This window comes from Cucurbita moschata, unplaced genomic scaffold (genome assembly GCF_002738365.1).
Source record: "Cucurbita moschata cultivar Rifu unplaced genomic scaffold, Cmos_1.0 Cmo_Scf00047, whole genome shotgun sequence".
NCBI classification, from domain to species: domain Eukaryota; kingdom Viridiplantae; phylum Streptophyta; class Magnoliopsida; order Cucurbitales; family Cucurbitaceae; genus Cucurbita; species Cucurbita moschata.
The window spans coordinates 314,045-341,208 of NW_019268563.1; the positions used below are offsets into that span (position 1 = coordinate 314,045).

General features: G+C 33.8%; 1 protein-coding gene across 4 annotated transcripts in view; it reads right to left on the minus strand.

The window, feature by feature from the left end:
- Positions 1-22,978, minus strand: part of LOC111434891 (WAT1-related protein At5g64700-like) — a 39,838-nt gene extending 16,860 nt beyond the window's left edge. Inside the window, exons 1-7 of one of the 4 annotated variants that reach the window (XM_023072217.1) lie at positions 22,790-22,978; positions 22,639-22,701; positions 21,760-21,876; positions 17,971-18,223; positions 17,730-17,888; positions 16,933-17,084; positions 12,302-12,607 (exon numbers count right to left, since the gene is read on the minus strand). In XM_023072217.1, the coding sequence (XP_022927985.1) occupies positions 12,463-12,607; positions 16,933-17,084; positions 17,730-17,888; positions 17,971-18,223; positions 21,760-21,876; positions 22,639-22,701; positions 22,790-22,959 (1,059 nt within the window). In that variant the 5' untranslated portion in view covers positions 22,960-22,978 and the 3' untranslated portion in view covers positions 12,302-12,462. Of the gene's footprint in view, positions 1-12,301; positions 12,608-13,456; positions 13,617-16,932; positions 17,085-17,729; positions 17,889-17,970; positions 18,224-21,759; positions 21,877-22,638; positions 22,702-22,789 lie in introns of those variants that run through there. The other 3 variants (XM_023072222.1, XM_023072221.1, XM_023072218.1) reach the window with 3 other exon arrangements.
- Positions 22,979-27,164: the final 4,186 nt, after the last annotated feature.

A 27,164-nucleotide genomic window follows, 5' to 3' on the forward strand; every position in this document is an offset into this window, starting at 1 on the left:
AGGAGTCATAAAATGTATCTGACTATATTACACGTGTACAGATCGTGGCGAATCAGCTAAATCGAAATGGAGAAATGTTACCCGAGACATGTGTTGTGGAGAAAATCTTGAGGTCGTTAACTGCAACTTCGAGAATGTTGTCTGTGTAATAGAAGAGTCGAAGGACCTAGCGAAGTTCACGGTCGATGACCTCGCCGACTCCCTCGAGGCACATGAGCAACGTAAGAAAAAGAAGAAGGAGCCACTCGATCAAGCACTTCAGACGAAGGCATCAATAAAGGATGGAAAAGTACTCTACTCACAAAATTTTCGAGGTAGAGGTCGTGAAAGCCGCGGGAATGGTCGAGGTGGTTAAGGCAACACTTACAAAGAAAACTACCAGGAGAAGAGACTGTCGGGCCAAGCAGATTGGCGTGGAAGAGGACGCAATCAAGGACGCGGTCAAGGATACAATTCCAACATCCAGTGCTTTAAATGTCAGAAATATGGCCACTATGCAAATAATTATAACTCGACAGATGTTACAATTATGGCAGAATGGGTCACTATGCGAGAGACTGTCGAGTCGAAGAAAAGGTGGAAGAAACCATCAACCTGGCCTTGGATGACGCAACAAGTGGAGGCATCCTCTTGATGGCTCAAAATGAAGAGCTGAACACAGAAGGAGACGACGGCGCGAAAGACGATAGCGGACAGTCGTGAGCCAATGAAAACTGTTGTAAATGAGGTGATACGCAGTGGATGTGGCGAAATCCTGATAGCGGAGACGATAAAATCAAAGAAAAAGCTCTAATGAGGTGATATGTCCGAGCTCGAAGAGAGAGAGCTCTAATGGTCGGAAAAGCAATTCGAGGAAGAAAGAAGAAAGTGGATGAAAATTGAAGAAGAAAAGAAAGAGCTAGAAACAAAAGTTGAAAGGTTAGAGAAAGAAATGACTGAGTTGAGTAAGAGTTCCTTCTCTCTAGAATAGGAGAAGGAAAAGAATGAGAAGATAATCTCTGAGCTTGCGAAGAAAGTTGAAGAATGTGTGAAGAAAAAGAATGACTTGTTAATGGAGATTGAGGGTCAAGTGGACGAGCTAGTGAGGGAGAAGAAAGATATAGAGATACTGACTCAACAGAGAAACTCACTCAACGTGAACCTGAATCAAGTCCAACAAGAGGCAGTGAATTTACAACAAACGATTGAGACACTCACTCGTGATAAAACTAAACTAGAGGAAACAAGAATGCTAGCTGTAAAAGTTGCTGTGGACTTACGAAGGGAATTGAGTAAACTAAACGAAGCCGTGATGTCTGAGTCAAGCGTGGCTGAGAACTGGAGAAATGAAGAGAAGAAAGATATAGAGATACTGACTCAACAGAGAAACTCACTCAACGTGAACCTGAATCAAGTCCAACAGGAGGCAGTGAATTTACAACAAACGATTGAGACACTCACTTGTGATAAAACCAAACTAGAGGAAACAAGAATGCTAGCTGTAAAAGTTGCTGTGGACTTACGAAGGGAATTGAGTAAACTAAACGAAGCCGTGATGTTTGAGTCAAGCGTGGCTGAGAACTGGAGAAATGAAGAGTTGGAGTCTCAGATGGGCTCTTCTCGAGAAGATCCAAATGAAGTCTCATCAGAGAAGAACAACCCTATTTTGCCGCTCGAGGAAAAGAAGAGAAAATTGAAGAAACCACAACTGAGATCGAGAAAACGAAAACGACACAGGTGGAATCCTTGAATAGAACATTTAAGTTTATGGGGGGAGTTTTGTTGGAAATAAACTTAAATGAGAGAGAAAAAAGAGAGAAGGGTAGACTTAAATGAGAGTGAGAAAAAGCCATCATCATCATCATTATTATTATTATTATTATTATTATTATTATTATTATTATTATTATTATTATTATTATTATTATTATTATTATTATTATTATTATTATTATTAGTATTATTATTATTATTATTATTATTATTATTATTATTATTATTATTATTAGTATTATTATTATTAGTATTATTATTATTATTATTATTATTATTATTAGTATTATTATTAGTATTATTATTATTAGTATTATTATTATTATTATTATTATTAGTATTATTATTATTATTATTATTATTATTATTATTATTATTAGTATTATTATTATTATTATTATTATTATTATTATTATTATTATTATTATTATTAGTATTATTATTATTATTATTATTATTATTATTATTATTATTATTATTATTATTATTATTATTATTATTATTATTATTATTATTATTATTATTATTATAATAATAATAATAATAATAATAATATTGGTTTTTAATATATATTTTTTTTTTTGGAAAGAATAGTTTATGGGTGAGAAAACGTGTGAAGAAAGCGTTGGATAGTTATGGCCATTTTTAGTGTTAGGAAAACTTATAGATAGGCTTTACTTGTCATTGTAATATCAGAGCAGAGAGTAAAAAAGTGCAAGAGTCACAGAGCAAACGAAGCAGAATAGAAAGTATAATAGAAGAAGACTTTTGAGAATCCTTTATCTCCTTGTCTCTCCCCTCTTGAGTTATCTAAACGAGTTGTTTCAGAGCAAGCGTCCATTTTCTACAAGTCGGTATCAGAGCGGCTTTTAATTTCAACAAATTGGTATCAGAGCAAATTTATTTTCTACCATCTAGGTCTCTAGGGCGGTTTGGTGGTTTTGACGAAGTTCCACATCTCTAGGTAATGTAATTTTGACGCTCAAGTCTTGATCGGTTAGGAGCACAGGGTCTCACCCTCTATTCGTCTCTCACGAATCCATGGTGCTCGTCCTTTGGAGGCATTTCGTTCTAGGTCGTAGACTAGCTAAAATATCCCACTCGCTTAGTCTAAGGTCATTCTTATTGTTAATCCTCTACAGGAAGAATCACACAAATTCATACACCACGAGCTAATGTACATCAAATCATACAAGCAGACAAACAAATGCTCAACAGCGCAATAACATCCATCAATCACCCAGAGCGTAGATTTCATAAAAATCTCATCCTCCAACACAACATGATATTTGTACTAGTTGTATAAAGCGATGTTATATGATAAATGAGATCCAACACATTCGCATACAGGAGCATGTAATTGCGCATTTATTCCATATTCCTAGGTATAGGTCATGTTAAACTATCCCTAGAATCAGTTTTTCTAGCATGCATGCAAATCAAAGCGATCCCTACCAGTATTACTTCCTAGGAGTCCGTGTGGTTACTTACAAGTCTGCCACATGTCTTCCCGAGCTTTGATTTATAGCCGAAGATGAGTACAAAAATTCCAAATGTCCTCTAGAGGCACCTAGTAATATTAAAATAAGGTTAGTATTGAAACTGGGTAAAAAATTGACAAATGGGCATCGAACAGTGTGAAATAGGGGTCCTCCGACATTGAACAACCACACACACGCAAGTGCGCACACAATATTCAATTACCAAACCATTTTCTTTCGATTTTTTTATCTTTCAATTCATAACTGCAAATCATTTAGTTCCTTCACACAAATTATAGACCATAACTCCACCTATCTAAATACGTTTTTCTTGTAATTTTTGGCATATATAGCCCTTAATAATCTGATTCAAACTTGCTTAAAAGTAATATTGTAATAGCCCAAAACAAATAAATTACATTTTTTTTTTTTTTTTTTAACAAACTCTCCCCAAATTTCTCTCAAACTTCTCAGAATCCCTCTCCCCAAAGCTATCTCCTTAACCAACCCTTGTCACCCAAAACTTACAAAAACTCCTTTATAGATTCTCTTTTAGAGTAAATAATTTTTCCTCACATGGTAGCTATTATTAAGAGTAGATATTCAAGGAAGGATGGTCTTAAAAAGAGTCCTTCACCTAAAATTTTATGTTTTAATTTTGTTTTGTCAAAGTGCACAACATCAGCTGTATTTAAATTATGTGTCCCAAGCAAAGAATATTATTGACATATTTTTTTTAATTAATCGTCACTACCAAATATAGAAACAATAAAAATATGGAACACAACTTGATTTCAAGAAATAATAATTACAGAGGATGGGTGGAAAATGAATTTAATTTTGAAATGTCACATGGCAAGAAAGTATTCTGTCATCTAAAATAATTTCATCAAAGTCTTCTCTAAAGCATTAACCATAGAAAATGAGATCTTTACTAAACATATATAAACATTCCAAGACTATTTGCATGAAGTTTAATACATGGACAATTATAAAATTTAGAGAAATAGTTTGATAGAAGGTTGAACATGATATTGATGTCATTGTCTCACACAGATTGACTTTGGATTTCAAAGGATAAAAATGGACTTTCATTAAGGATAAATTGGTCGACATCAACCTAAGCTAATCAGGTAAGTAACCTTACTATTGGTACAGATGGAAGGATTGTCTTATGTATGATGACAATTGTCAAATGATCTCTGCACGTGTCATGTGTTTGATATGATGTGTTATGATGATATGTTATGCTACGATGATATAATATGTTATGATGCCATGATATGTTATGATGATCTGATATGTTACAATGCTATGATATGTTAAGATGATGTAATATGTTACAATGCTACAATATGTTAAGATGATGTAATATGTTACAATGCTACAATATGTTAAGATGATGTGATATGTTATGATGACACGAGATGTATAACGATATGATACATATAATATATCATGTTAGGATGATATGTATGTATGAAATTTCATGTTGCATTACGACATGAATATGCTTGGCAATAAAATGTATGACGTACTACATGTATGGCAATGAAGAATTTTCTGATGCACAATAAAATGTATGACATACTAATGTTATGATGATGTAATGTATGAAAGCTTATGTATGCATGTTACCTAAGGTAATGTGTGAGGAATGTATAAGGTTCTTCCACATAAATGGTTTAAGATGAAAAGAACCTTATGCATACTGTATGTTCATAGGCATGGAGATACTTCCCCTTTTATGATGAGTATAGACGCATACACTATGATGGTCATGGAGATACTTCCCCTTTTATGATGAGTATAGACGCATACACTATGATGATGAGATGACCATCATTCTTGACATCATGCATGACGGTCATTGTATCTTTAAAGCGTCCGGCTACAGCCAATTAGCCCGACTAGCAGGCCTAGGGGGTGTGTGAGCCTGCCTTTTGGGCCCACACTCACACATGTGGGTCATGTATTGAAAAGTAGTACAGATCCAATTTATCTACACTGGAAGCCACCTAAAAAACTATGGTTTTAAATAATAGGTCCCTATTGATGATGACATGTGTTTGCATTCCCTAACCCTAATTGTGAGGTCACTTACTAAGTATTTCTTAACATATTCAAGTCATGTGCTACTTTTATATTTTATGCAAAGGTAAGGCACTTTTGTACGGTTGACAGTGGCATCACACCAAAGACCATGAAACTTACATAGAATAGTTGAATTTGTTTTCGTAAATCTTAGGTTAGTATAGGCATTGTTATTTAAATATTTTCCTTGGTTTATATTTTAATTTATTTTGAATACTTCATTTGTATTGTGTTAAGACCCTTTCGTAAACGTATAAGTCTGTGGCACCGTTTTATGAATTTGTTTTAAAGGAATGTTTCCGTATAAAGAAGTTATGTCATGCATGTAGTAGCGACTCTATGCCCCTAAAAAATTAGAATCGTTAAAAATATTCTTACTAAAGTCTACACTTTTGATTTACTCTATTTTCGTTACGAATCTTAGTTCGGTACTATCATAAAACTTCAAGATTTCTTTTCCTAATGCATCATGTTCAAGAATCATACCTTATTAATGCAAGACTCAATGATTTTTGAAACTATTCCGAGACCAAACACATGCGAAATTTTCGAAACTATTTTGCCCCCGTTGATTTTGACCTTTTTTTTAGTTTTATTTTTATTTTTTGTAAGTTCTTCGAGACCTCACGAGCACTTTTAGCTTATGCGGCAGTCGAATATTCAACCTCTAAGTCCCTTAATAAAATCTCGGAAGCTCCAAATTAAAAGGTGATTAAAATGAAATTTTTTCGTACCTGGTAGGATCTGGTGTTACACAAAGTATTAACGGTTTCCATTCAAAACTAACAGTAAAGGTATTTTAAAACTTTTTTAAAGTTTAAGAGTATTTTTGAGACAAGATAATTATTCAAAGATATTTTTATTAATTTAACCGTTACATCTTTAAAATGTTTATCGACTTACACTTTGGAAAGAGAGTATTTTAATCTATGTTTACAAAATTTTAGCATGAATTCTAACTAATTCATTTAACACATGTTATCGACTAAGAAACCAGAGTAATCTTCGATTCCCATATAACAATTAGAAAAATTGAGCTTACCAATATTTGTCCATTCGTGCATAAGCTTACTAAGAGCTACTTCATGCCACACTTTGATTTGGGTTTTATCTTTAAAACATGTTTATTTATTAGAAATTAATTCGATATCTATTTCAATATGTTTAATATTTCACATTTCTCAAAATCACTTTTTAACCCAACCCTCTTATTGTTTTTGACTTCTTAAAAAAGAGGACGAACTTTGAACCTAAAACATTTTATGCCCAAAATTTGGAAGAGAACAAGAATTTGGAATCACATCTAATTGTTATGACATTCACATGTAACCGTTCAAGTCCACCGCTAGCATATATTGTTTTCTTTAGCTCTCAAAATTTTTAAAACGCGTATGCTATGGAGAGGTTTCAACACCCTTATAAAAAATGCTTCGTTCTCCTCCCAACCGATGTGAGATCTCACATTTCATCCCCTTTGGGGCCTAGCATCCTCGGTTGCATTCGTTCCCTTCTCCAATTGATGTGGAACCTGCCCCAAATCCACCCTCGTTCTGGGCCCAACGTCCTTGTTGGGAAACCACCTCCTATCCACCCCTTTTGGGGTTCAGCCTCCTCGCTGGCAAATCGCTCGGTGTCTGGCTCTGATACCATTTGTAACAGCCCATGATTTCTAACTAGAATATTATTTGTTCAGTGTTCGCTAGGGAGAGGTTTCCACACCCTTATAAATAATGTTTCGTTCTCCTCCCAACCGATGTGGGATCTTACATAAATTTTTTTAGAAGTTTACCCCACATTAGATTGATCCAAGCAAAATATGCTCAAGTTTAGGGTTTCTATGATTGAGTTAGGGATAATGAAGATGCCCATTGTTAGTATAAATAACAATTTTTAATTGTTTAAATCTTTCTTAGTCATCATACTCTTAAAATTGAATATAATCTCCATTTATTCATGTATTTGTCTTTTAAAAGGCCTAAAAAGGAAAGAAGAAAGAAAGAAGAAAGAAAGAAAAAAAAAATTAAAATAAGATAGTAACTATTGTTATTGCTAGGCGAATATTAAAAAAATGGCTTCCACTACAAAGATTACCTAATATTTAAAACCAACTATTATGTTGTCTTTTGCACACTTTAATTGTTATTGGTATCTTTTAGCTTCTTTTCATTTACATATCAGCCTTTGGTAATTGCTACTTTATTTTATATGCTTTTTATCTTTAAGTTTGTGCCTAAAGCATCATTCAATTTTAAATCTTGTGAACTTTAAAAATGTGTAAATTTTGAAAATTTTAGAAATCATTTGATATAAAATTGAATTTCATTTTTAGTAGAATTATATGATTTAAATTTTGTGTCTAATAAAGTCTTGAATTTTATAAAATGTAATTTATGTTAATGACTAATAAGATAGATAATTTTGCGTGCATAACTCTTATACATTATTTCATACATAGCTTAGTCTTCATGACATGATGTAAGGAGGTTTGTGCATTATATAATATCACTTTCATAACAACTTCATACTTTGTGACATGAAAACATCTTAACATAACTTACCATGGCTTGAGTATTTCAAGAAATACTCACTAAGAGACTTTATTATTGAGATCAGGGAATGCAAACGCATGCAATCATGAATATGGAACCATCATTTAAAATTATAGTCTCTTAGGTGACCTCTAGTCCAGAAAAATTGGATGTGTAGTAGCTCTCTACACATGACCCACACGTACAAACATGGGCCTACTAGGTGGGCTCATATTGGTTTGTGGCTGAAAAGACCTATGTTGATTTGTGAGGATCGTTTTCACTCTTAAAAGCAAGGAGTAAAGTGACCATGTCACAAGAAATACAAAGGAATATCACGCTGATCATGTGTTGTATTCGAATTCAGAATTCTAAGCATGATTTAGTACGCTAAACTTTAGATTTAACCTAAAAATATTTAATAATTAAGTCTAGAAAATCCTAACCTAAAAATATTTAATAATTAAGTCTGTAGACAACCGATTTTAAAATTTGAGTTTCCCTTATGTAAGGGACACAAAAAAAATTTAAAATTAGTAATATTGGAGGCCTGTTAAAGTATTAAGAATGTTACTTTATCATATTAATATGTAATGAATCTTTTTTAAATTTAAGAACATATCAGGCAATTGTGCTCTTAGAAATTCGATTAGGCTTAAAAAGCTTTTTGAGTGACGTAGAAATGTGAGATGTGATCTAAACTGCCTAGACACCCTAAGAACCTAGTAAATCTCCACAACACCTAAGAAAACTTAAGTCGGTTTACACGGCCATTAACAGGGTGAATGATATCATAGAGCCCGACCACCTCCAATTCCCTCTAAACCTAATTCAAATAAGATGACATACCAAGGCTACTTGAGGAGTTACTATTGTGTGTAGAAATGGGTTGAGAGCGATTCCGTAAACCCGACCTAATAGGGGACAAGGTATTACATAAATAGTTTAGCTGATGATGAGTTCTTAATCAAGGATACTAGTCGTTCACTATTGTTACAATCCAAGCGGACTAATTCTAAAGAATGAAAAAATTGTTCACCTTAGAGATGAGATATGGCCGTCCAATAGACCTGCAGTGCCAAAACCCAATAAACAACTTCTAAACTATGATTGAGTTTGTGACAGGTAAGAGAACCACTTGGAACTTCGAGGTCTTCTCAGAAGCTTAGATAAATGTAGAAAAGTTACGCCCAAACTTCCTAAAACTTAAAGAAAAGCCCATGGGTATCTTACTAAAAATTAGATGAGATAAAGAGCCTACAAATAGACTCTCTACTGAGTATTTTTGTCATCTGTGTATTTTAAATTTTTTTATGTTTTATTTGAATTGTACTCCGAACACAGACTCGGAACACATTCTTCATTTATTTTTAAATGTAGTTTTGTTTGTCTTAAATTGCACCGAACTTTACTGGGAAAACTTCCTAAAACCTAAAGAAGAGACCATGGGTATCTTTCTAGGAATTAGATGCAACAAGAGCCTACAAATTGTTTTATTTGAATTGTACTTCGAAAACATACTCGGAACACATTCTTCATTTATTTTTAAATGTGGTTTTGATTGTCTTTAAATTGCACAAAACTTTACTAGGAAAATTTCCTAAAACCTAAAGAAAAGACCATGGGTATCTTACCCCTATACACCCCATTCTACATTTCTTTTTTACTTGTTTGTTGACTATTGGTTAAAGGTAAGAAGCATTCGAGAATTGTGTGGTCACAGAGAGGATCGTCCCCAAGGGGTTAGTGTCTATGTATTTTGAATTTTTGAACATGTTCTCCATTTATATGGAGAGTGCACACATCCTAAATAGGTAGTTATTCGAACTTACGTATGCGAAGTCGCTGACATCCAAGGTAAACCACCTGTCGTCAACCTCACAATAATATGAGTTGTCAGAAGTTAGATTTCAACTCAAGCCCTCACAAGAGGACCAGAATTTGAGTCTAGTGCCTTAGACCACTCGATCATCTTGATTACTTATTGTGGATCTTGACTGCTTATTGTGAGATATCACATTGGTTGGAGAGGGAAATGAAGCATTCTTATAAGGGTGTGGAAACTTTTCCCTCGTAGACACATTTTAGAATTGTGAGGCTGCCAACGATATATATTGGATCGAAATAAACAATATCTATCCCTAGTTGAAGAGGAGAACGAATCATTTCTTATAATGGTGTGGAAATCTCGCCTTAGTTGATGTGTTCTAAAACTGTGAGGCTGACGGTGATATGTAACAAGCCAAAATGGACAAATATCTGCTAGCAGTTAAAGAGGAGAATGAAACATTCTTTTTAAGGGTGTGGAAACCTCTCCCTATTAGACATGTTTTAAAACTATGGAACTAATGGTGATATGTAATGGGCTAAAGAGAACAACTAGCGGTGGTCTTAGGCTGTTATAAGTGGTATTAGAGCTAGTCACCAGGTGGTGTGCTAGAGAAAACGCTAGGCCTCCAAGGGGGTGGATTGTGAGATCTCACGTCTGTTGGAGAGGGGATGAAACATTCCTTGTATAACTGTGTGGAAAACTCTCCCTAGTAGACACGTTTTAAAACTCTGAAGCTGTCAGCAATACGTAACGAGTCAAAGCAACAATATCTATTAATAGTGGGCTTGAGTTGTTACAAATTATTGGCCGAAATAACTCAATTTGTTAGAGCTTCTGGCTCTTAACCACAAGGTCAGAGGTTCAAGCCCTCCTTTTAGTTCTAGCGATGGGAATAAAGAAACCTCACCGTGGTATTAAACTCTTGAATAAACTCTCCAACACAAGACCACGCTTCCTAAACTGGATCGAATCGAAATCCGAATTTTAATATTAATGATGATGAACGTATGAAGGTCAAATGTTTGACTACGGACAACTAGTCGAACTATGATGGGTCCAGGGCATGCAAACCACCTGGGGACTCACGCTCGCTCGCACATGTGCGCTATATACAGGAAAGTACTACACATCCAATCAAACCTAGGGACTCACACTAGCACATGTGCTCTGTGTAGAGAAACCTAGGGACTCACACTAGCACATGTGCTTTGTGTAGAGAAGTACTACACATCCAATCAAAATTCTTTTAAGCTTTTTTTATTAGATTCATGTTTGTGTCTAGTTTGAGGAAGGATAAAAAATTTCATGAGAACTGAAAAGGGTCCACAAATTGATCCAAAAGTGTAGAAAGTCTACATAGGTCTACTTTTGACTTTTGTTGGTCAAAGTTTGACCTTATTACTTTCGGCTTATCTTCTTCCTTGATTGCTAGAAAATCACGGTAAAAATTCTTCATTTTTGCTAAAATTAAAAAGCCACATAAGGAATTTCTTCATTCTTGCTAAAATTAAAATTTTGTTCATTCTTGCTAAAAAAATTTCATTTTGGTAATTTTATTTTTATTTTCTCGAAATTTCTTCTATAGTTAATTAAAATCCAGAAAGCTTCCTAAAATTAGAAAAATGACATTTCTTTTAGCTAACTTTTTTTCTTTCCAATCTTTCTCCAAAGCCCTTCTCCTTTAATTATTTGTTATGACTGTGAAATGAGTTGGTTAAGACACTTTTACTTGCTTAAATTCCTTAATAATTTTTCTTGGATCTCTTTGGTCTTAAATCCTGTTATAGTTCTTAAATCCTGTTATAGTTCTTAAATCCTGTTATAGTTGGGTCTTACCATTGAAGCCCAAGAGAAAAACATCGGAAAAGAAGGGAGGGTGTTGAAGGAAGGAGAGGAGAAAGAGACAAGAAGAAGAAGAAAATAGTTTGGGTTTGAGTTTTCGTGACTTTTCACGATATACAACTAAATGGGTCTGTTAGGATCGATACCAGTTGTTAGCTCTGATACTAATTATTAGGATCGCAACGCACACACTCGATTAAGATGAACAGAAATAACAGAAGAGAGAAAATACAAAAAGAAATATTAGCTAAAGGTTTTATATTAATGACTTTAGGTATTGTACAACCACAGACAATAGACAATAGACAATGGAGAAAGTGCATGTTGAGAGAACCACAGACAATAGAGAATGAAGAAAGTACATGTTGAGAGAGAGCACGTAGATATATGGTTTCAATTTACTATATATATAGTTTTCAAATATTTAAACCTCCTAAATATAATCTAACCAATATATCTTATATGTTTCAAATATATCTAAGTCAAATCTCTACCATATATATCTCTATCATATTTTACTAAATATGTTCCAAATATATCTATACCAGATCTAGGCATCAGGCTCCATATCCCAACAGGGTCGACATAGGTTCAAAAAAATGTTGGGAGAAGTGAAACACGCTTCATTCAATTCCCTAAGTGCTAAAAGAAAACATTGTCATAATTTCTATTAGGTCACTTTTCTTTTACTCATTGATACGATAGACTATGGAGCGTAAAAATATCTCTAAACGTACAAACGCTTTGACGCTTGTCAATTTCCTAAGCAACAATTGGTTAATCTAGGTATATGTTCAAATTTTCCAACTTAACTTAAAATAACATAAACTAAATTTGAAATATACAAACTAAAAACAAAATGAAATCTAAGAACCAATAAAAAACAAAGGCTTGTCACATTCAAATATTTCTAATCGAGGAAGACGGTGAATTGTCACGATTGAGATGTCTCACTTCCCCTCCCTGGCAAACTGCATTCTTTGTCAATTTGTTTTAGCTCTTCATTAACTTTTTGCTCTCTGTTCTTTCCCCATAGCACACTGTAGAGACCTCCAATCAGTAAGAGCCCACCTATACCACTACAACCAAACAAAAAGATGTTAAGAATGAGATAGGAAATAGAATTGGGAAGGTGTGTATTATCATTGATATTGAATCATAAAGGAAAGAATATTAAGATATAATATCTACGATATATTCAATAAATAATATATCTCAACACTCCCCCTCAAATTGGAGAGTATACGTCAATCACATTCAACTTGTCTTGAACTTGTTTTTACAAGTGTAGGTCAATAACACCCAAGTTGTCTTTGAGAAGAGAGTGTAGGTCAATAATACTTTTGTCTTCACAGTAGTGAAAATATCCGACAAAAATAGACCGTAATGATTGACTGAGGATTGATAACTTGTCCCATTTAATTTGATTTGGAACAAGTGAATATCCTCCCTGATCACTTCTTGGTCCATGCATAAATGATTTACTGGATAATAACACCAAGATCGGTGCTCTAGATCACTTGAGAGGTTGTGAAAGAAAATACGAACATCTTGAATATGTTACCTTTGAGCTTGATGAGAAAGTTGAAGATGCTTATAACGTATTCTTGATATTGGATGATCGGCGGCTGTAAAGGCTTCACTGATTAGTTAGGGTTTGGCTTTAGGTTTAATACTCCCCTTAGACTCAGAGTCCAAGAGATATTAGAAATACCATGATCGGTGCTCTGATATTAGGAATACAAAGATCGGTGCTCTGATACCATGTTAAGAATGAGATAGAAAATAGAATTGAGAAGGTGTGTATTATCATTGATTTTGTTATCCTTTAAATAGGATACAAGCTAGTACAAATGAGTAAAATATAAAATAATTAAATATTAAGAATAAAATAAAATATACTTAAACCAAATCATAAAAGAAAGAATATTAAGATATAATATCTACGCTTAAGATGTCTCACTTCCCCTCGCTGGCAAACTGCATTCTTTGTCAGCTTGTTTTAGCTCTTCATTAACTTTTTGCTCTTTGTTCTTTCCCCATAGCACACTGTAGAGACCTCCAATTAGTAAGAGCCCACCTATACCACTACAACCAAACAAAAAGAAACAAAAAAACAAGATTCATATGAATTATTGTGCAATTTATTTCAAAGAGTGTTGTTTTGAAATAATAATACGTCCAAGTTACCAAAATGAATGATTTCAAAGAATGTTCGAGAAAAAAGAGCAATCTAAAAAAGAAATCGAGGACTGGAACTCAATCTCATATAAAATGAAAAGACGAAATTCTCAAACATTAAGATGACTTTTAAGTATACATAGAACTTGTTCAAGATGCTCTCAAACTCCTTTCTTGATGTTGTTGGATCAAATCTTAATTTATGTTTAAGCTTGACTTGTATATTAATCCTGGAGTATTTATAGTCATGGAGCTTTTCTAGAAGAAGTTACTTATCAATCAAGTTATTTTGTTATTTATTTCATTTTTTGTTTCTATTTCGATTATTTATTTGAGTGTACTTCGATCAAGGGTCAAAACCAATATCTGGTATCAAAACCAACATTTGCTAGTGCTACGAGTTTCGGAGATCGAGAGAAGGTCCGTCAGTGGAATAAACCATAAGTAGTTTTTCGTTTCAATATTTATTTTGAAGCACGTTTATTTTCAGCGGGTCTGTTAGTAGCCAATCCAAAGTTTAGATTATCATCAAAATGATGTTGAGATTACATGGAGGAGAGTGTCATAATTCATGATGTGATTGTGCCCTTAAGAAAGTCATCGAGAACGATAACTAGTTTAAATGAGAGAGAATATCACAACCAAACTATGAAGACAGGAGATTGTGATCCCCACAAGCAGATAGACAATGTAGCTACTCTCAAATGGCACCCATCTTACTACATGAGTGCCAAAATAGATAAGTGTTATGGTGCCACGTAGGAGAACAGTGCATCATCCACACACCATAAAAAGTAAAGCCACACTTAGGCCTTAACCTCCAAAGTTGGAGTTCCCGTGTAATTTTTGTTATATGGCTCTTTGTTAAGTCTATCCTTATGAAATGCAAGTGCTTGCCAAATTTGGTGTCAATCGAACAATCGATGGACATCCCACGAGGGCATATAACCATCTTAAAAATCATGTCTACTCCTGCTAGACCAAAAATGCCTCAAAATGTACTAGAACGGGAAGCTAGTATCAGCTCTCCACCACCTTTTGGCCCTATGGCCTAAGTGAGATACCCTGTGGCATATACGTATGTCACAATATGGGCAAGGGTTGCAAGACGAGTGTCTTTAGATTCTTCCTTTTAAAATGTGTTTTTCAAGGACAATGTTAAACGACACATTTATGCTAACATTGTGACCAGCCCATATGTTAGAGGTTGATATATTCACCCGCTATCCAGTACGGTATCCATAGATGACTTGACATGGACAATATAAGGTTCTTTCTTCAATTGAACCTGGATGGATGAATGTTTGAGATGTCCTGACGATACAGTGGACTCATAGAGTCGGTTCTCGACAAGCGTATCCAAGCGAGAAGTTCGGGTAACAATTGAAGTATCTAATCCAAGCCTAATTAATGGCTTGAAATCATTTTGAACAAGTCCTATAGCTGAATTCTTCTCCATGCTTTAGAACTTTATCCATTGAAAATAGTATCGACTTTACATCTCCTTGACAGGGATGTTCTTCTCTGAAATCTTGATAATAGAGCGCTAGAGTTAGAATGGTTTCATGATGGTTTCATGATAACGAAGCCTATGACTTTTTTAGTAGGTCGAACACCTAAAGATTATGAGAAGCGATCAGAGAATAGAACCCTAATGCTTCTAGAACCATATTAGAAACTAGCTAAGAAACTAGCTAACCTCCACGATGCTAAGAAAGCTTAAATGCCTATAGTTGTTGTGGACAGTATTACCAGAGCCAGACTGCTTCCTATTCCCTTTGATACATCATTGGTGGTATATAGTAACCTATATTGGACTTAATAGTGCTCTTGCCAAGCAGCAGGTATTTAGGAACTTGTACCATCAAGCCTGACGCATATTAGTTAGATAGGATAATGCATTGAGGCTACGAGTTAGGTATCCCCCATCGTGTGTTGAAATAGGTCAAGGGCCTCCTAAACATGGTTGCAACTCTATATATTCATTCTCAAAGGGAATAAGGGACTGCATAGGTAGTCTCAATAGCTAGCCGACATACGGATCCTCTAGGTATACTCTTGTGGAAAGGTCATCAGTTAACTTAATACAAATACATGATGCCATAATTTCCTATTTATGAGATGATTAGGATGAGGTCTACCCTCCCGAATCCGAGATACCAATATTCACTTCCATGGTAATAAAATCTAGCTAAGTCTAAATAACATAAAAGTTGGTTCATCCTAGAGCTCAGATATGTCTGCTAGTAGATCAGTGGTGCCATAAAAGGTGAAAAACTTCCAAATCTTTATTGGGTTTTTGACAAGCACGAGAATGACTCAAAACTTCGAGAGCTCTCAATAACTCCGATAATTATAAAATCTAAGCTCAAACTTCCTATAACCAAGAGAAAAATTTGTGATAACTTACTAGGTTAAAGATGAGGTTAGAGCATTAAACATCTTTATACTCATCTCATGCTACTTTTCTTTTTCAAGATGGGAAGGGTTGGTGAGTTATGGAGTTAAAAAGGAGAGTCATCCTAGGGTATCAATCCTGTGTTAGGGGTAGTTCTTTATTATTTTTTTTTTAATCACATTCTCTAGTCCCAATTTTGTAATAAACTTTTGGACTAACAATTGTATTTTGTCTTGTCTTGTAAACGTGGTATTGTTTGTTTTTAAATTACAAAAAAATTTATTGTATTTTTCTTGTCAGTTCATTGAAAGTTCGTGATTCAAAGGCTCGAAAATTGGATTGTAGTACTTACTATCGAGACCACCAAATATTAGCTATACAAACTTATATGATCAATCTTGCTTGTAGAATGATTTCAATCTCAAACAAATATTTTTGTCTTCACATATTTGATCAATAAGGTAATCCAAATCTTATTTACTCTTAGAGTGATTCTTTATAAGTTTGATTTTTTTAAATATATTTAGATTTAAAGATCTTATTTTTCAAGAAAGTTGTTAAATCAAACTTGAAAGACTTATAATCATTTGAAATGAAATCATATTAATTTTGGAACTATAACATTTAGCTTCTAGTTTGTATATAGCTACTAGTTTGTAGTTTGTATATGATGAAGGTTCTAAGATTCAACATAATTAACGAATTGAAGATTAAATATGCAAAAGCTCTGCCAAGGACGAGATAGAAAAAAAAGCATTTTAAATGGTAAAAGCCATTAAAATATACTATTTTGAAAATAAGACTGAAACAAACCCTTTAAGTTACCTTCCAAGGCTGACACTCTCGCCAAGAAGAAGAGCAGAAGAAATAGTTGTAATGACAAGAATAATCGGCGTTGACATGGCTAAAAAAACTGGTCCTTTCTTCTTAATGACCCATGTTTGAAGAGAATATGTAACTCCAGTTGCCACTATTCCCTGCATCAAATATTATGATATTATTGATTTGCTATGTATGTATATAAAAATGGTGAAAAAAATGGAAATAGTTGTCCAAGTCAATCTCAGAGGGGTATTTTAGTCCTTTATGTTCTCCATCTAGAGTATCAGGTTCCAAATTCAAATCATTATCAATAATTCTAGCCATGAGACATTACAAATGGTATCAAATTAGTATCTCTCCTAGTAGGATGTAAATCGAGGACGAACCAAGGCAGAAGCTGATGGGCATTTGACACTCTAGTAAAGGATGTGTACGTGAACAAATTGAAACCACATCCAAATGAAAGTAATTTTGAGGATAGGATCATTGAGAAAGATTAAAAAGAATTGAAGTTACTATCTATACCAACAAGGTGCATTCTCCTTTTTAGTGGCTGAACGATAAGAAGTCTAAAACTAAGCACGCTTAGTTTTGATTAATTTTAGGTTGGGCGACCTCTCGAAAATTTTCCTAGGAAACATGTGAGTGAGGATAAACCAATCCAAAACCACTAGTTTTGGTTGTGGAAAGACTTCACTCATGATAAGTTTTCTAGGACCTTGTAAGATACAATCACAATGATAAGTTTTTAACACAAACAAAATGAAACTAAATATTATATTACCAACAAAATAACTTACACAATATGCGACTGAAAGAAGTCTAAGATTCCAACCCAATTTCCATTCGTCAAGGTTTCTCTCCAAAGCAATGGCAATAGCGAACGATTGAAATGAGCTAACAAGGCATTGAAGACTAGTGAATAGAAGTGTCGAAGGATAACTTTTCAGTACAAACGCCTGCGTTAAACCAAAGAAGTCGTGATAAATTTTTTTACGATCATTCATACAAAGACATTAAAAATAATTATGAAGTAAGTACCTGAAGGACAAGTGATAAAGCCCACAAGGTATTTGAAGCCATCATTAGGAAGCAACCCTTAATCCAAGTTTGGGTTGAAGCAACATGAAGTGGATTTTGATGATGTTTGTGTATAGAAAAAAGATGGTGATTGTTAAAGAATGTGAGTTGAGGGCCTTTGTAGAACACCAAAACCAACACACCGCCCATACAAAATACTATTCCTCCAACCTTTGCTAATCCTACTGTTGACTTTAGCCTCAACACCTCCACCCTGCCAAACATTTTTTTCCTTAGAGGTTAACAATAAGGAAAATATAGCAATGGAAACGCTGGAATGTAATGCTTTTAAGTATCGGATAATCTTTTTCGGGTCGGCTTTAGCTATAAATAATTTTAAATGTAAGGTCAATTCTAAAGAGAATAAATAGAAATAAGAATGTAGAGGGCTAAAGGTCACTATAGGGACCAATGTAGAAAGATGGAGGATCTAAAGGTCACTGTTGTGCATGAATCCTTAGTTTGTATTAAAGTGATATAGAGTATATAACTACACATGAATTGGTTGTAGATAGTGCAACATTGAGACACATAGTTCAAATAGACGTTTGTTCACATCCTTCATCGCAAGTTATCATGGTCTCATGAGAATGATAAAAGAGTAAACTTTCTCAGGCGAATGAAATTTGGCATATCGTTACGTATCACTGTCAGCCTCATAGTTTTAAAATATATCTACTATGGAGAGGTTTCCACACTCTTATAAGAAATGTTTATTTTCCCTCTCCAATCGATGTGGAATCTCACAGAGTTACAAGTGTAAATTTGGTAATCTTCTACGTAAACTCGGAATAGAAACCTATGTGGTGTCAGATGGGTACAAAAAGTCTATACACTACATATGTTGATTAAATGTTGTATGATACTTATGTTGGATATGACCCATGATCGAAATATGTCAAAACAAACCATTGAAGTAGAAAGAACAACTTGAACTTGAACGGAGAGATATTTTGAATAGAAGAACCTTAAGCATAGTATACATCTCATATTTATAGTGGAAAAGGCACTAACAAATTTCCTAAAACTTCCGGTCAAGTAAGAAAATATTAACAATTTTGTTAAACAAAAGACTAACAATTTTGTTAAACAAAAGACTAACAATTTTCTTAAACTTATAAGTCAATAAGTACTAACAATTTTCCTAAAATTAGATTAATAACTTATTTTGCTAAGTCAAGCTTACTAGTCACACTCTTTTCTGTAAGATTGACTTTGCTCGAGATTCTTTACTTTTAGCAACTCTCGCATGTCTGCAAATTTAGCTCTCGCATTCTTCTCCATAAGCTTAACTTTTCTTGGAACGCATGATGCTTTGAGCATAGATTTTCAGACCGTATCGAAGGGCAAGTCCTCAAATGCGGATTCAGACTACGTCACTTGGAATGCATGAAGCCTTAGACGTAGGTTAAAACTGTGTTGCATGGAACATATGAAGCCTTGGACACAGGTTGTCAGGTTCATGACTCGTACTGTAAATCCTAAGGGGAGTGTCTTGGATAACGAACCAAGAACAGAACAAGAACCTAGAAAGTACCAAGAACAAGACAACAATCAAGGACTAGAACATGGATCAAGATCCAAGTTCTAAAAACAAGAACCAAGAACTTAGAACCATAGTATTAAGGCCCTTAGATCAGAACAAAGGTTTCAAAATCCATGAACCAAGGTCCTCGATATAGAATCATGATAAGAACCCACAAGTCAAAAACAAGACTAAAGGGCCTAAGTACTTACAACAAGGAAAAGAACAATAAAAGAAAGAGTATGGTACCCTAGCATATCAAGGACACAATTAAGAGCCTACAAGTAGGCTACTTATTGAGTCTTTGTATTCATTCTTTATTTTCCATGTTTTTCAGGTAATAAGGAGTTGGTCGAGGTGGGGAGCGGACTCTAGAGTAGGTGTCGACAAGCCTCACCCGTTGACCTTAACCCCTTTATTTTAAAATGTTTTGTGTTCTTTCCTTTTTTTTTTGTGTTTTAACTGTTATATTGTATTATGTTTTAATTACTCAGGTATGAACACTATTTTTTTTATAATATATATTATATTTTAAATTTCTTTTATTTTATTTCGTAAAAAGTTTACCCTTTCTTTTTTAGAGTCATCAAGTCCGACCAGTCCTTACAGAAGACTATCCCAACAGATTAACGCAGTTCCCTTAGGAAGTTTTATAGGAGGTTACCTAACATAAAATTGCTCCAAAGAAGGCACAATTAACTCCGGAATTCTTATGATTGAGTCATCGAAAGTAAGACGTACCTTGTTGGTATAGACAGTAATTGTTTTCCGTGTCATTTTATCCTCAAAATCATTCTCATTTGAACGTGGTTTTAGTTCATTCATGTACCTCTATTTTATTTGAGTGTCACTTTATGGATATAATTGAACTCTTCAAGATCTTTGAAGATTTCATCCCTTGAGAAGAGATGTATTGAGTCCAAATCTCTTTTGACAAGGATATTTTGACACAGATGTTGAACAAAGTTGAAGATGTTATGCTGGTTGATTTACTTTGGATCTATCTTTGTGGGGTATTTTAGTTCTAGAGTTCCTTCTAGGTCTTGAATCTTGAGGGCTTCATTTGTAATGAACTTGAATGTGCAAATTGACGATGATCTATGTTGATTCTTTATTTCTTTGTCGGATCGCTCCTTGTGGGGAGATTTCTTTGAAATCATTGTTCTTAGAAGCTTGGTCATAATGATAAACTTAAAATATCATGGTTGAAACAATCTTAACCTAATTCTAAGAAACTATAAACTCTTAAGAACTTTCCAAGTACTTATTTACTCTAGACTTATTATTACTAAACCAACGATTTGCTTCGATTACCAATCAAAGTAAACAAATAAGTGGACACGAGGATTGATCTCTAAAGAATACAGTTGGATAGGATAAAGATATAATTTTTTAAACATATCTTATATCATAAATTAAATTGGAGAAGAAATTTTGAATTGATTGATCTCTTAATGGCTTATATATAAAAAGTGCTAGCAAATATTGTTTCAGTTTCCCTTTTGGGCTTACTCTTTAGGTTTTTAAAACGAGTCTGCTAGGAAAAAGTTTCTACACTCTTATAAACAATGTTTTGTTCTCCTCTCAAATCGATGTGAGATCTCACAATCCGCCCTCCTTCAAGGTCCAGTGTCCTCGTTGGCACTAGTTCTCCCAAGCCCACCGTTAACTAATATTGTCCTCTTTGGACTTTCCCTTTTAGACTTTGCTTCAAGGGTTTTAAAATACGGATGTTAGGGGGAGGTTTCCACACCCTTATAAAGAAAGTTTCATTCCTCTCCTCAATCGATGTAGGATCTCACAAAAAGTATGGCTCTTATTGGCTCTAATATCATGTGCTCGACTAGTTATTGAGAGTACAATGCTTCGATACTTAGACCGATGAGAATTAGGAAGGAGGATCGAAAGAAAGTTTTGTTACCAAGGTAGGGTTCATAAAATCAAAGTTTTTGAAAATTTTAAAGTGTCTAACAAATCTATAAAAATTCAATTTTGTGTCTCATGTGTCCCTAAAAATTAAAAAACTATTTGATAGATCTTTAATTTTATAAGTTCACAAACCTATTAAATGATTATCCCAACCTTCAAGAACATATTAAATGTAACATTAGGTATCTCCTAGATCTTGTTTTAAGTTTAAGAATCTATTAGATATAACTCTAAGAACTTAAAAGAAGAGGGCTGGTCCTTTAAAGACCAAACTAGAATTTTAACGTGTCATTTACCTGAATAGAAGGGCGAAAAGAAAGGTAATGACAGGAATAGCATTTATAGTTGCTGCAGCTAAACTTGCTGATGTATAAATAAGAGCAACCCCTTGAAGATCAAGACATATGGTTATCCTGCAAATAGAATCACTATCAGCTGTCATAGATTATTAATGCTTTTGTTCAATCACGTTAAAAAATTATATTCACTAACGTTAAATTATGAGTTAACCGATCCATCTAGATTACTCGACCTAAACCATAAATAATAGGTTGGGTTTTTTTAGTTAGGTTAAATTTTTTAAAAATCGAAAATTCGGGTCAGTTTACGAATTGAGATTTCTTTTTTTTTTTTGTCACGTCAATCCAACCAACTTGACCCACCCATTTTTTGTTCAGGTCGACTCGGCCAACTCGACCAACCCAAAAATAAGGTTACAATCCAACCTTACCCTACTTTACTTTTAAGATTATTATGAAAATTAATAATATTTAATTTTTAGAACTAATGTTAATGATGTGTCGCAACTTGTAAATGTTTGATATTTGAGTTTTATAAGATTTTAGTTATAAACACATGTATGGATAAGTAAGATTTTTTGTTTAAAAAAAAACAACCCGACAACCTAACCTCAAAACAAAAGGTTGGGTTAAATTGAGTTCTGAACTCTTTTTGAGTTGCTCGAGTCCCAATCCAACCAACGTTTTATTTCCAAGTTGGTCCAAAAAATTTCCTCAACCCAAAAGAACTGATCTAAGCTCTCGATCCGGTCTAGAGCTGGTATACACAAAAACCCTCTTAAACCAGTTTTAGACGGGGTCGAGAGCTTAGAACTACCATAAATTTTATCTTACCCGAGACGGAAACAAAGAAAGGATGGAGAAATAAAAGCATACCCAAATAAAGAAAGCATAAAGATCTTGGCGAAGGTTACAAATGAGAGGGGAGGCGCAGTTTTCCTGAGAAACAAACAGAAAATCAAAATCAAAGTGAGAAGCTAAGAAAATGAAGAAAGAAAAGCAAAATTGTAGAGTAAAAAAGAAGTACCATTCAAAATACAAAGCGATGGGTAGCAAGAACAGTGTGGCTATGGCTTGCCTATAGAAAACAAAGATAAAGTTGTTCATTCCGCCATCAAAGGCAGCTTTGGAGAGCAGAAACATTCCTGCATAAATGCTATGTCTGAGCAACACAGCAAAATAAGGTTTCTTTTCCATTTTCCTCAAATTGTGTAAGTTCATTGGTTCATAAAGATATCTTCCAAATTTATAGTGTTTTGGATTTGTATTGGCCACATGTTGGAGCATATGGAATGGCTTTATCCATCAATTATTACGCTATCATTTCCATTTCAAAAGGAATCAACTTTGGCACAAACTAAGAGGATTTTGTTCTGTTCAATTATTTACGATGATTACACTTTTTAAAAGGTCTAATTCTTTTATCCTTATACTTACCTTTATATATTATTACTATTACTATTAGTTTTGCATGAGGGGGTTGGTTCAAAAATACTTAAAAATTTTAAAAGTTTTATTAATATTATTCAATTTTATTTTAAAAAAATTAATGAGTACTGTTACTGTTTGAGTATGTTTAAAAATCATTTGCCCTTATTTTTTAAAGTTTATTAGTATTTTTTAAATTTTTTAAAAAGTAGAAGGTGTTTTCAAATTTAAAAAAAGTTAAGAAGTGTTTTAGATTTTTTTTTTTTTTTTTTAACTTAAATGTACTAATGAAAATTTTGAAAACTTAAAAGAGTATTTTTAAACACTTAATGATAGTTAAAAGGTATTTTTGAGAGTTTGAAAGATATTTTTGAAACAAAGTGTCACACCCCAAATTTTGTGGCATCAAAAATTTGGACGTGACTCACGAACTGTGCAAATGCATAACGAAAGTAAGAGAAAACAGTGGAAAAACGTCATAAACTTGTCGCGAATTGAAACTTTACAAAGTAAATTGTACTGTAGTGGAAAAAAATAAATAAAACAAGTATGTGTGTATGGTATGTACATTTAAAAAGGGGAACGAGGTAGGGATATACCGTGTAAAAAGAAATGTGGACTACAAAACTCGTGGACTCTATAGACGCCTCGGGCCGACATTTTTTTCTGACTATTGAACTCCCAAGCACTACCTTACCTCGACTCGCATCCTCATGGATCTTAAAAAGGAAAATTAGTACGGAGTAAGTATATAAAGATATACTCAGTAAGAAACCTACTTCTAACAGCCTAAGCCAACCGATAATAGATATTGTCCATTTTAGCCAATTACGTATCACCGTCAGCTTCACTGGTTTAGAATGCTTCTACTAAGGAGAGATTTGCACACCCTTACAAGGAATGTTTCATTCCCCTCTCCAACCGATGTGGATCTCACAATATTGTTACACTACTTATAGGCTCTCATCGCATTCTTGAACTAACAGATGACCACAGGTTACCTCTAGGCTCGTCGATCTTGATATGCAAAGTCCTTCTATCATGTTAGGCTTCACAACAGTGTATGATATTTGGAGTTGAGGCGCTACCTCAAACACTCTCACAATCAAGTGGGGACAACATGGTGAGCACTAGCCTGCTCGTCATCTATGGGAAGTAGTTGGCGAACCCATCCTACAGGTCATGGAGTCGCCCAAGGTCAGGGGCACTACCTCGTACATACCAGCTCTACTGATAACTTGCATGATCAACGCCTCTCATAGGTCAGATCCTCTACACAGGGTAGCCTTACTATTGGCACGATCGAAAGAATTGTCTTATGTATGATGACAATTGTCAAGTGGCCTATGCATGTGTCATGTGTTTGATATGATGTGTTATGATGATATGATATGTTACGATGATATGATATGTTATGATGATGTGATATGTTACAATGCTATGATATGTTAAGATGATATGATATGTTACAATGCTATGATATGTTAAGATGATGTGATATGTTACAATGCTATGATATGTTAAGATGATGTGATATGTTACAATGCTATGATATGTTATGATGACACGAGATGTATAACGATATGATACGTGATGATGATATATCATGTTATAATGATATATATGTATGAGATATCATGTTGCATTATGACATGAATATGTTTGGTAATGAAATGTATGACATACCACCATTTGTGGCAATGAGAAGTTTTCTGATGCACAACCCCTAAGTAATGTTATGAATGATGTAATGTATGAAAGCTTATGCATATATGTTAGCTAGGGTAATATGTGAGAAATGTATGGGGTTGTGTCACATAAATAGTTTAAGATGAAAGTATAGAGATCTCATGCATCGGGATACTTCCTCTTTTATGATGAGTAGGGACGCATACACTATAATAATGAGATGACCATTATGCTTGACATGATGCACGTCGATCATTGTATCTTCGGGCGTCCGGCTACAACCAACTAGCCTGGCCAACAGGGCTAGAGGGTGTGCAAGCCTGCCTTGTGAGCCCATGCTCGCACGTGTAGGTCGTGTGTAGAAAAGTACTACCCATCCAATTTGTTCGAACTAGAGGACACCTAAAAGACTATGGTTTTAAATGATAGGTCCATATTCATGATTGCATGTGTTTGTATTCACCGACCCTAATAGTGGGGTCACTTACTAAGTATTTCTTAAAATACTCAAGTCATGTACTACTTTTATATTTCAGGAAAGGTAAGGGACGGTTGTACGGTTGACGCTCGCACTAAAGACCATGAAACTTGCTTAGGATGGTTGCATTTATTTGCGTAGATCTTAGGTTACTATAGGGCATTGTTATTTTAATATTTTCCTTGGTTTTTATTTTAATTTATTTTGAATATTTCATTTGTATTGTTTGAAGACCCTTTCGTAAACGTAAAGTTTGTGGCATCGTTTTATGAATTTGTTTTACAAGAATGTTTCCGCATAAAGAAATTATGTCATGCATGTAATAGCGACTCTAGGCCTCTAGAAAATTAGGGTCCAAATATTCTTACCAAAGTCAAAACTTTTGATTTACTCTATTTTTGTGGCGAGCAAATCTCGGCTAGATACCAAACTTAAAACTTCAAGATTTTTTTTTTCCAATGCATCATGTTCAAGAATCAAACCTTATTAACCCAAGACTCAACGATTTTCGAAACTATTCCTAGACCAAACACCTACGGACTTACCTCGAGTTTTCTTGAACGACTTCTTGGCTAAGACTTTGACCCTTTTTTTAGTTTTTTATTTTTTGTAGGTTCCTCGAGGACTCATGAGCACTTTTTACCTTCTGTGGCAATCGAAGATTCAACCTCTAAGGCCCTTAATAAAATACCGGATGCTCAAAATTAAAAGGCAATTAAAAAGAAACTTTTTCGTATTTGTTGGGCTCTGGTGTTATACAAAGTATTAATGGTTTCAATTCAAAACTAATAGTAAAGGTATTTTTTAATTTTTTTTAATGTTTACAGGTATTTTTTTTAGACAAGATTTAATGTTCAAAGTATTTTTATTAATTTAGTCATTACATCTTTAAAATGTTTATGGTAAACTTACACCTAAAACATTTCATGCTCAAGATTTGAAGCAAGTATTAAAATTTGGAATCGACACCTAATTCGTCTGACATTCACATACTTCATAGAAAAAAGATTTAGAAGTTCACCCAACATTGGATTGATCCAAGAAAAAGACGCTTTAACTTTAGAGTTTTTATGATTGAGTTACGCGAAAAAGAAGGTGCACATTGTTGATATAAGTAACAATTTTCAATTGTTCAAGTCTTTTTTAGTCATCATATTCTTAAAATCGCTTTCATTTAAATATAATCTCGATTTATTTATGTATTTTTCAAAAACGAAAAAAAGAAAAAGGAGTATAAAACAAATTAAATAAGATAGTAACTGTTGTTGTTATTGCTCCCCGAATATTAAAAAAAATGCCTTCCACTACAAACACTAATATTTAACACCAACTATTGTGTTGTCTTTTTCACACTTTTATTCCTAAGTGCTACTTTATTCTATATGCTTTTTATCTTTAAGTTCGTGCCTAAAACATTACATTCAATTTTTAATTTTACATTTGATAGGTCATGTGAACTTTAAGAATGTGCAAAATTTGAAATTTTTAGAAATCAATCGTTTTATGTTTGATATAAAATTGAATTTAATTTTCAGTAGAATTATATGTTTTAAATTGTGTGTTTAATAAGACCTTGAATTTTATAAAATGTAATTTATGTCAATGACTAATAAGATAGATAATGAAAGTATAAGAGCCGATCGGTCATAAATTTAAAATAATAAGAGCCTATAAAAAAAAAATAGTAGTATATGACATATTTTTTTAAATTTATTAGACATTTTTTTAATCTTACGAGTTAATAAATATATTATGTGGTAATGTTGTAACGGATCATATTAAAAAAAAAAAAAAAAAAAAAAAAATT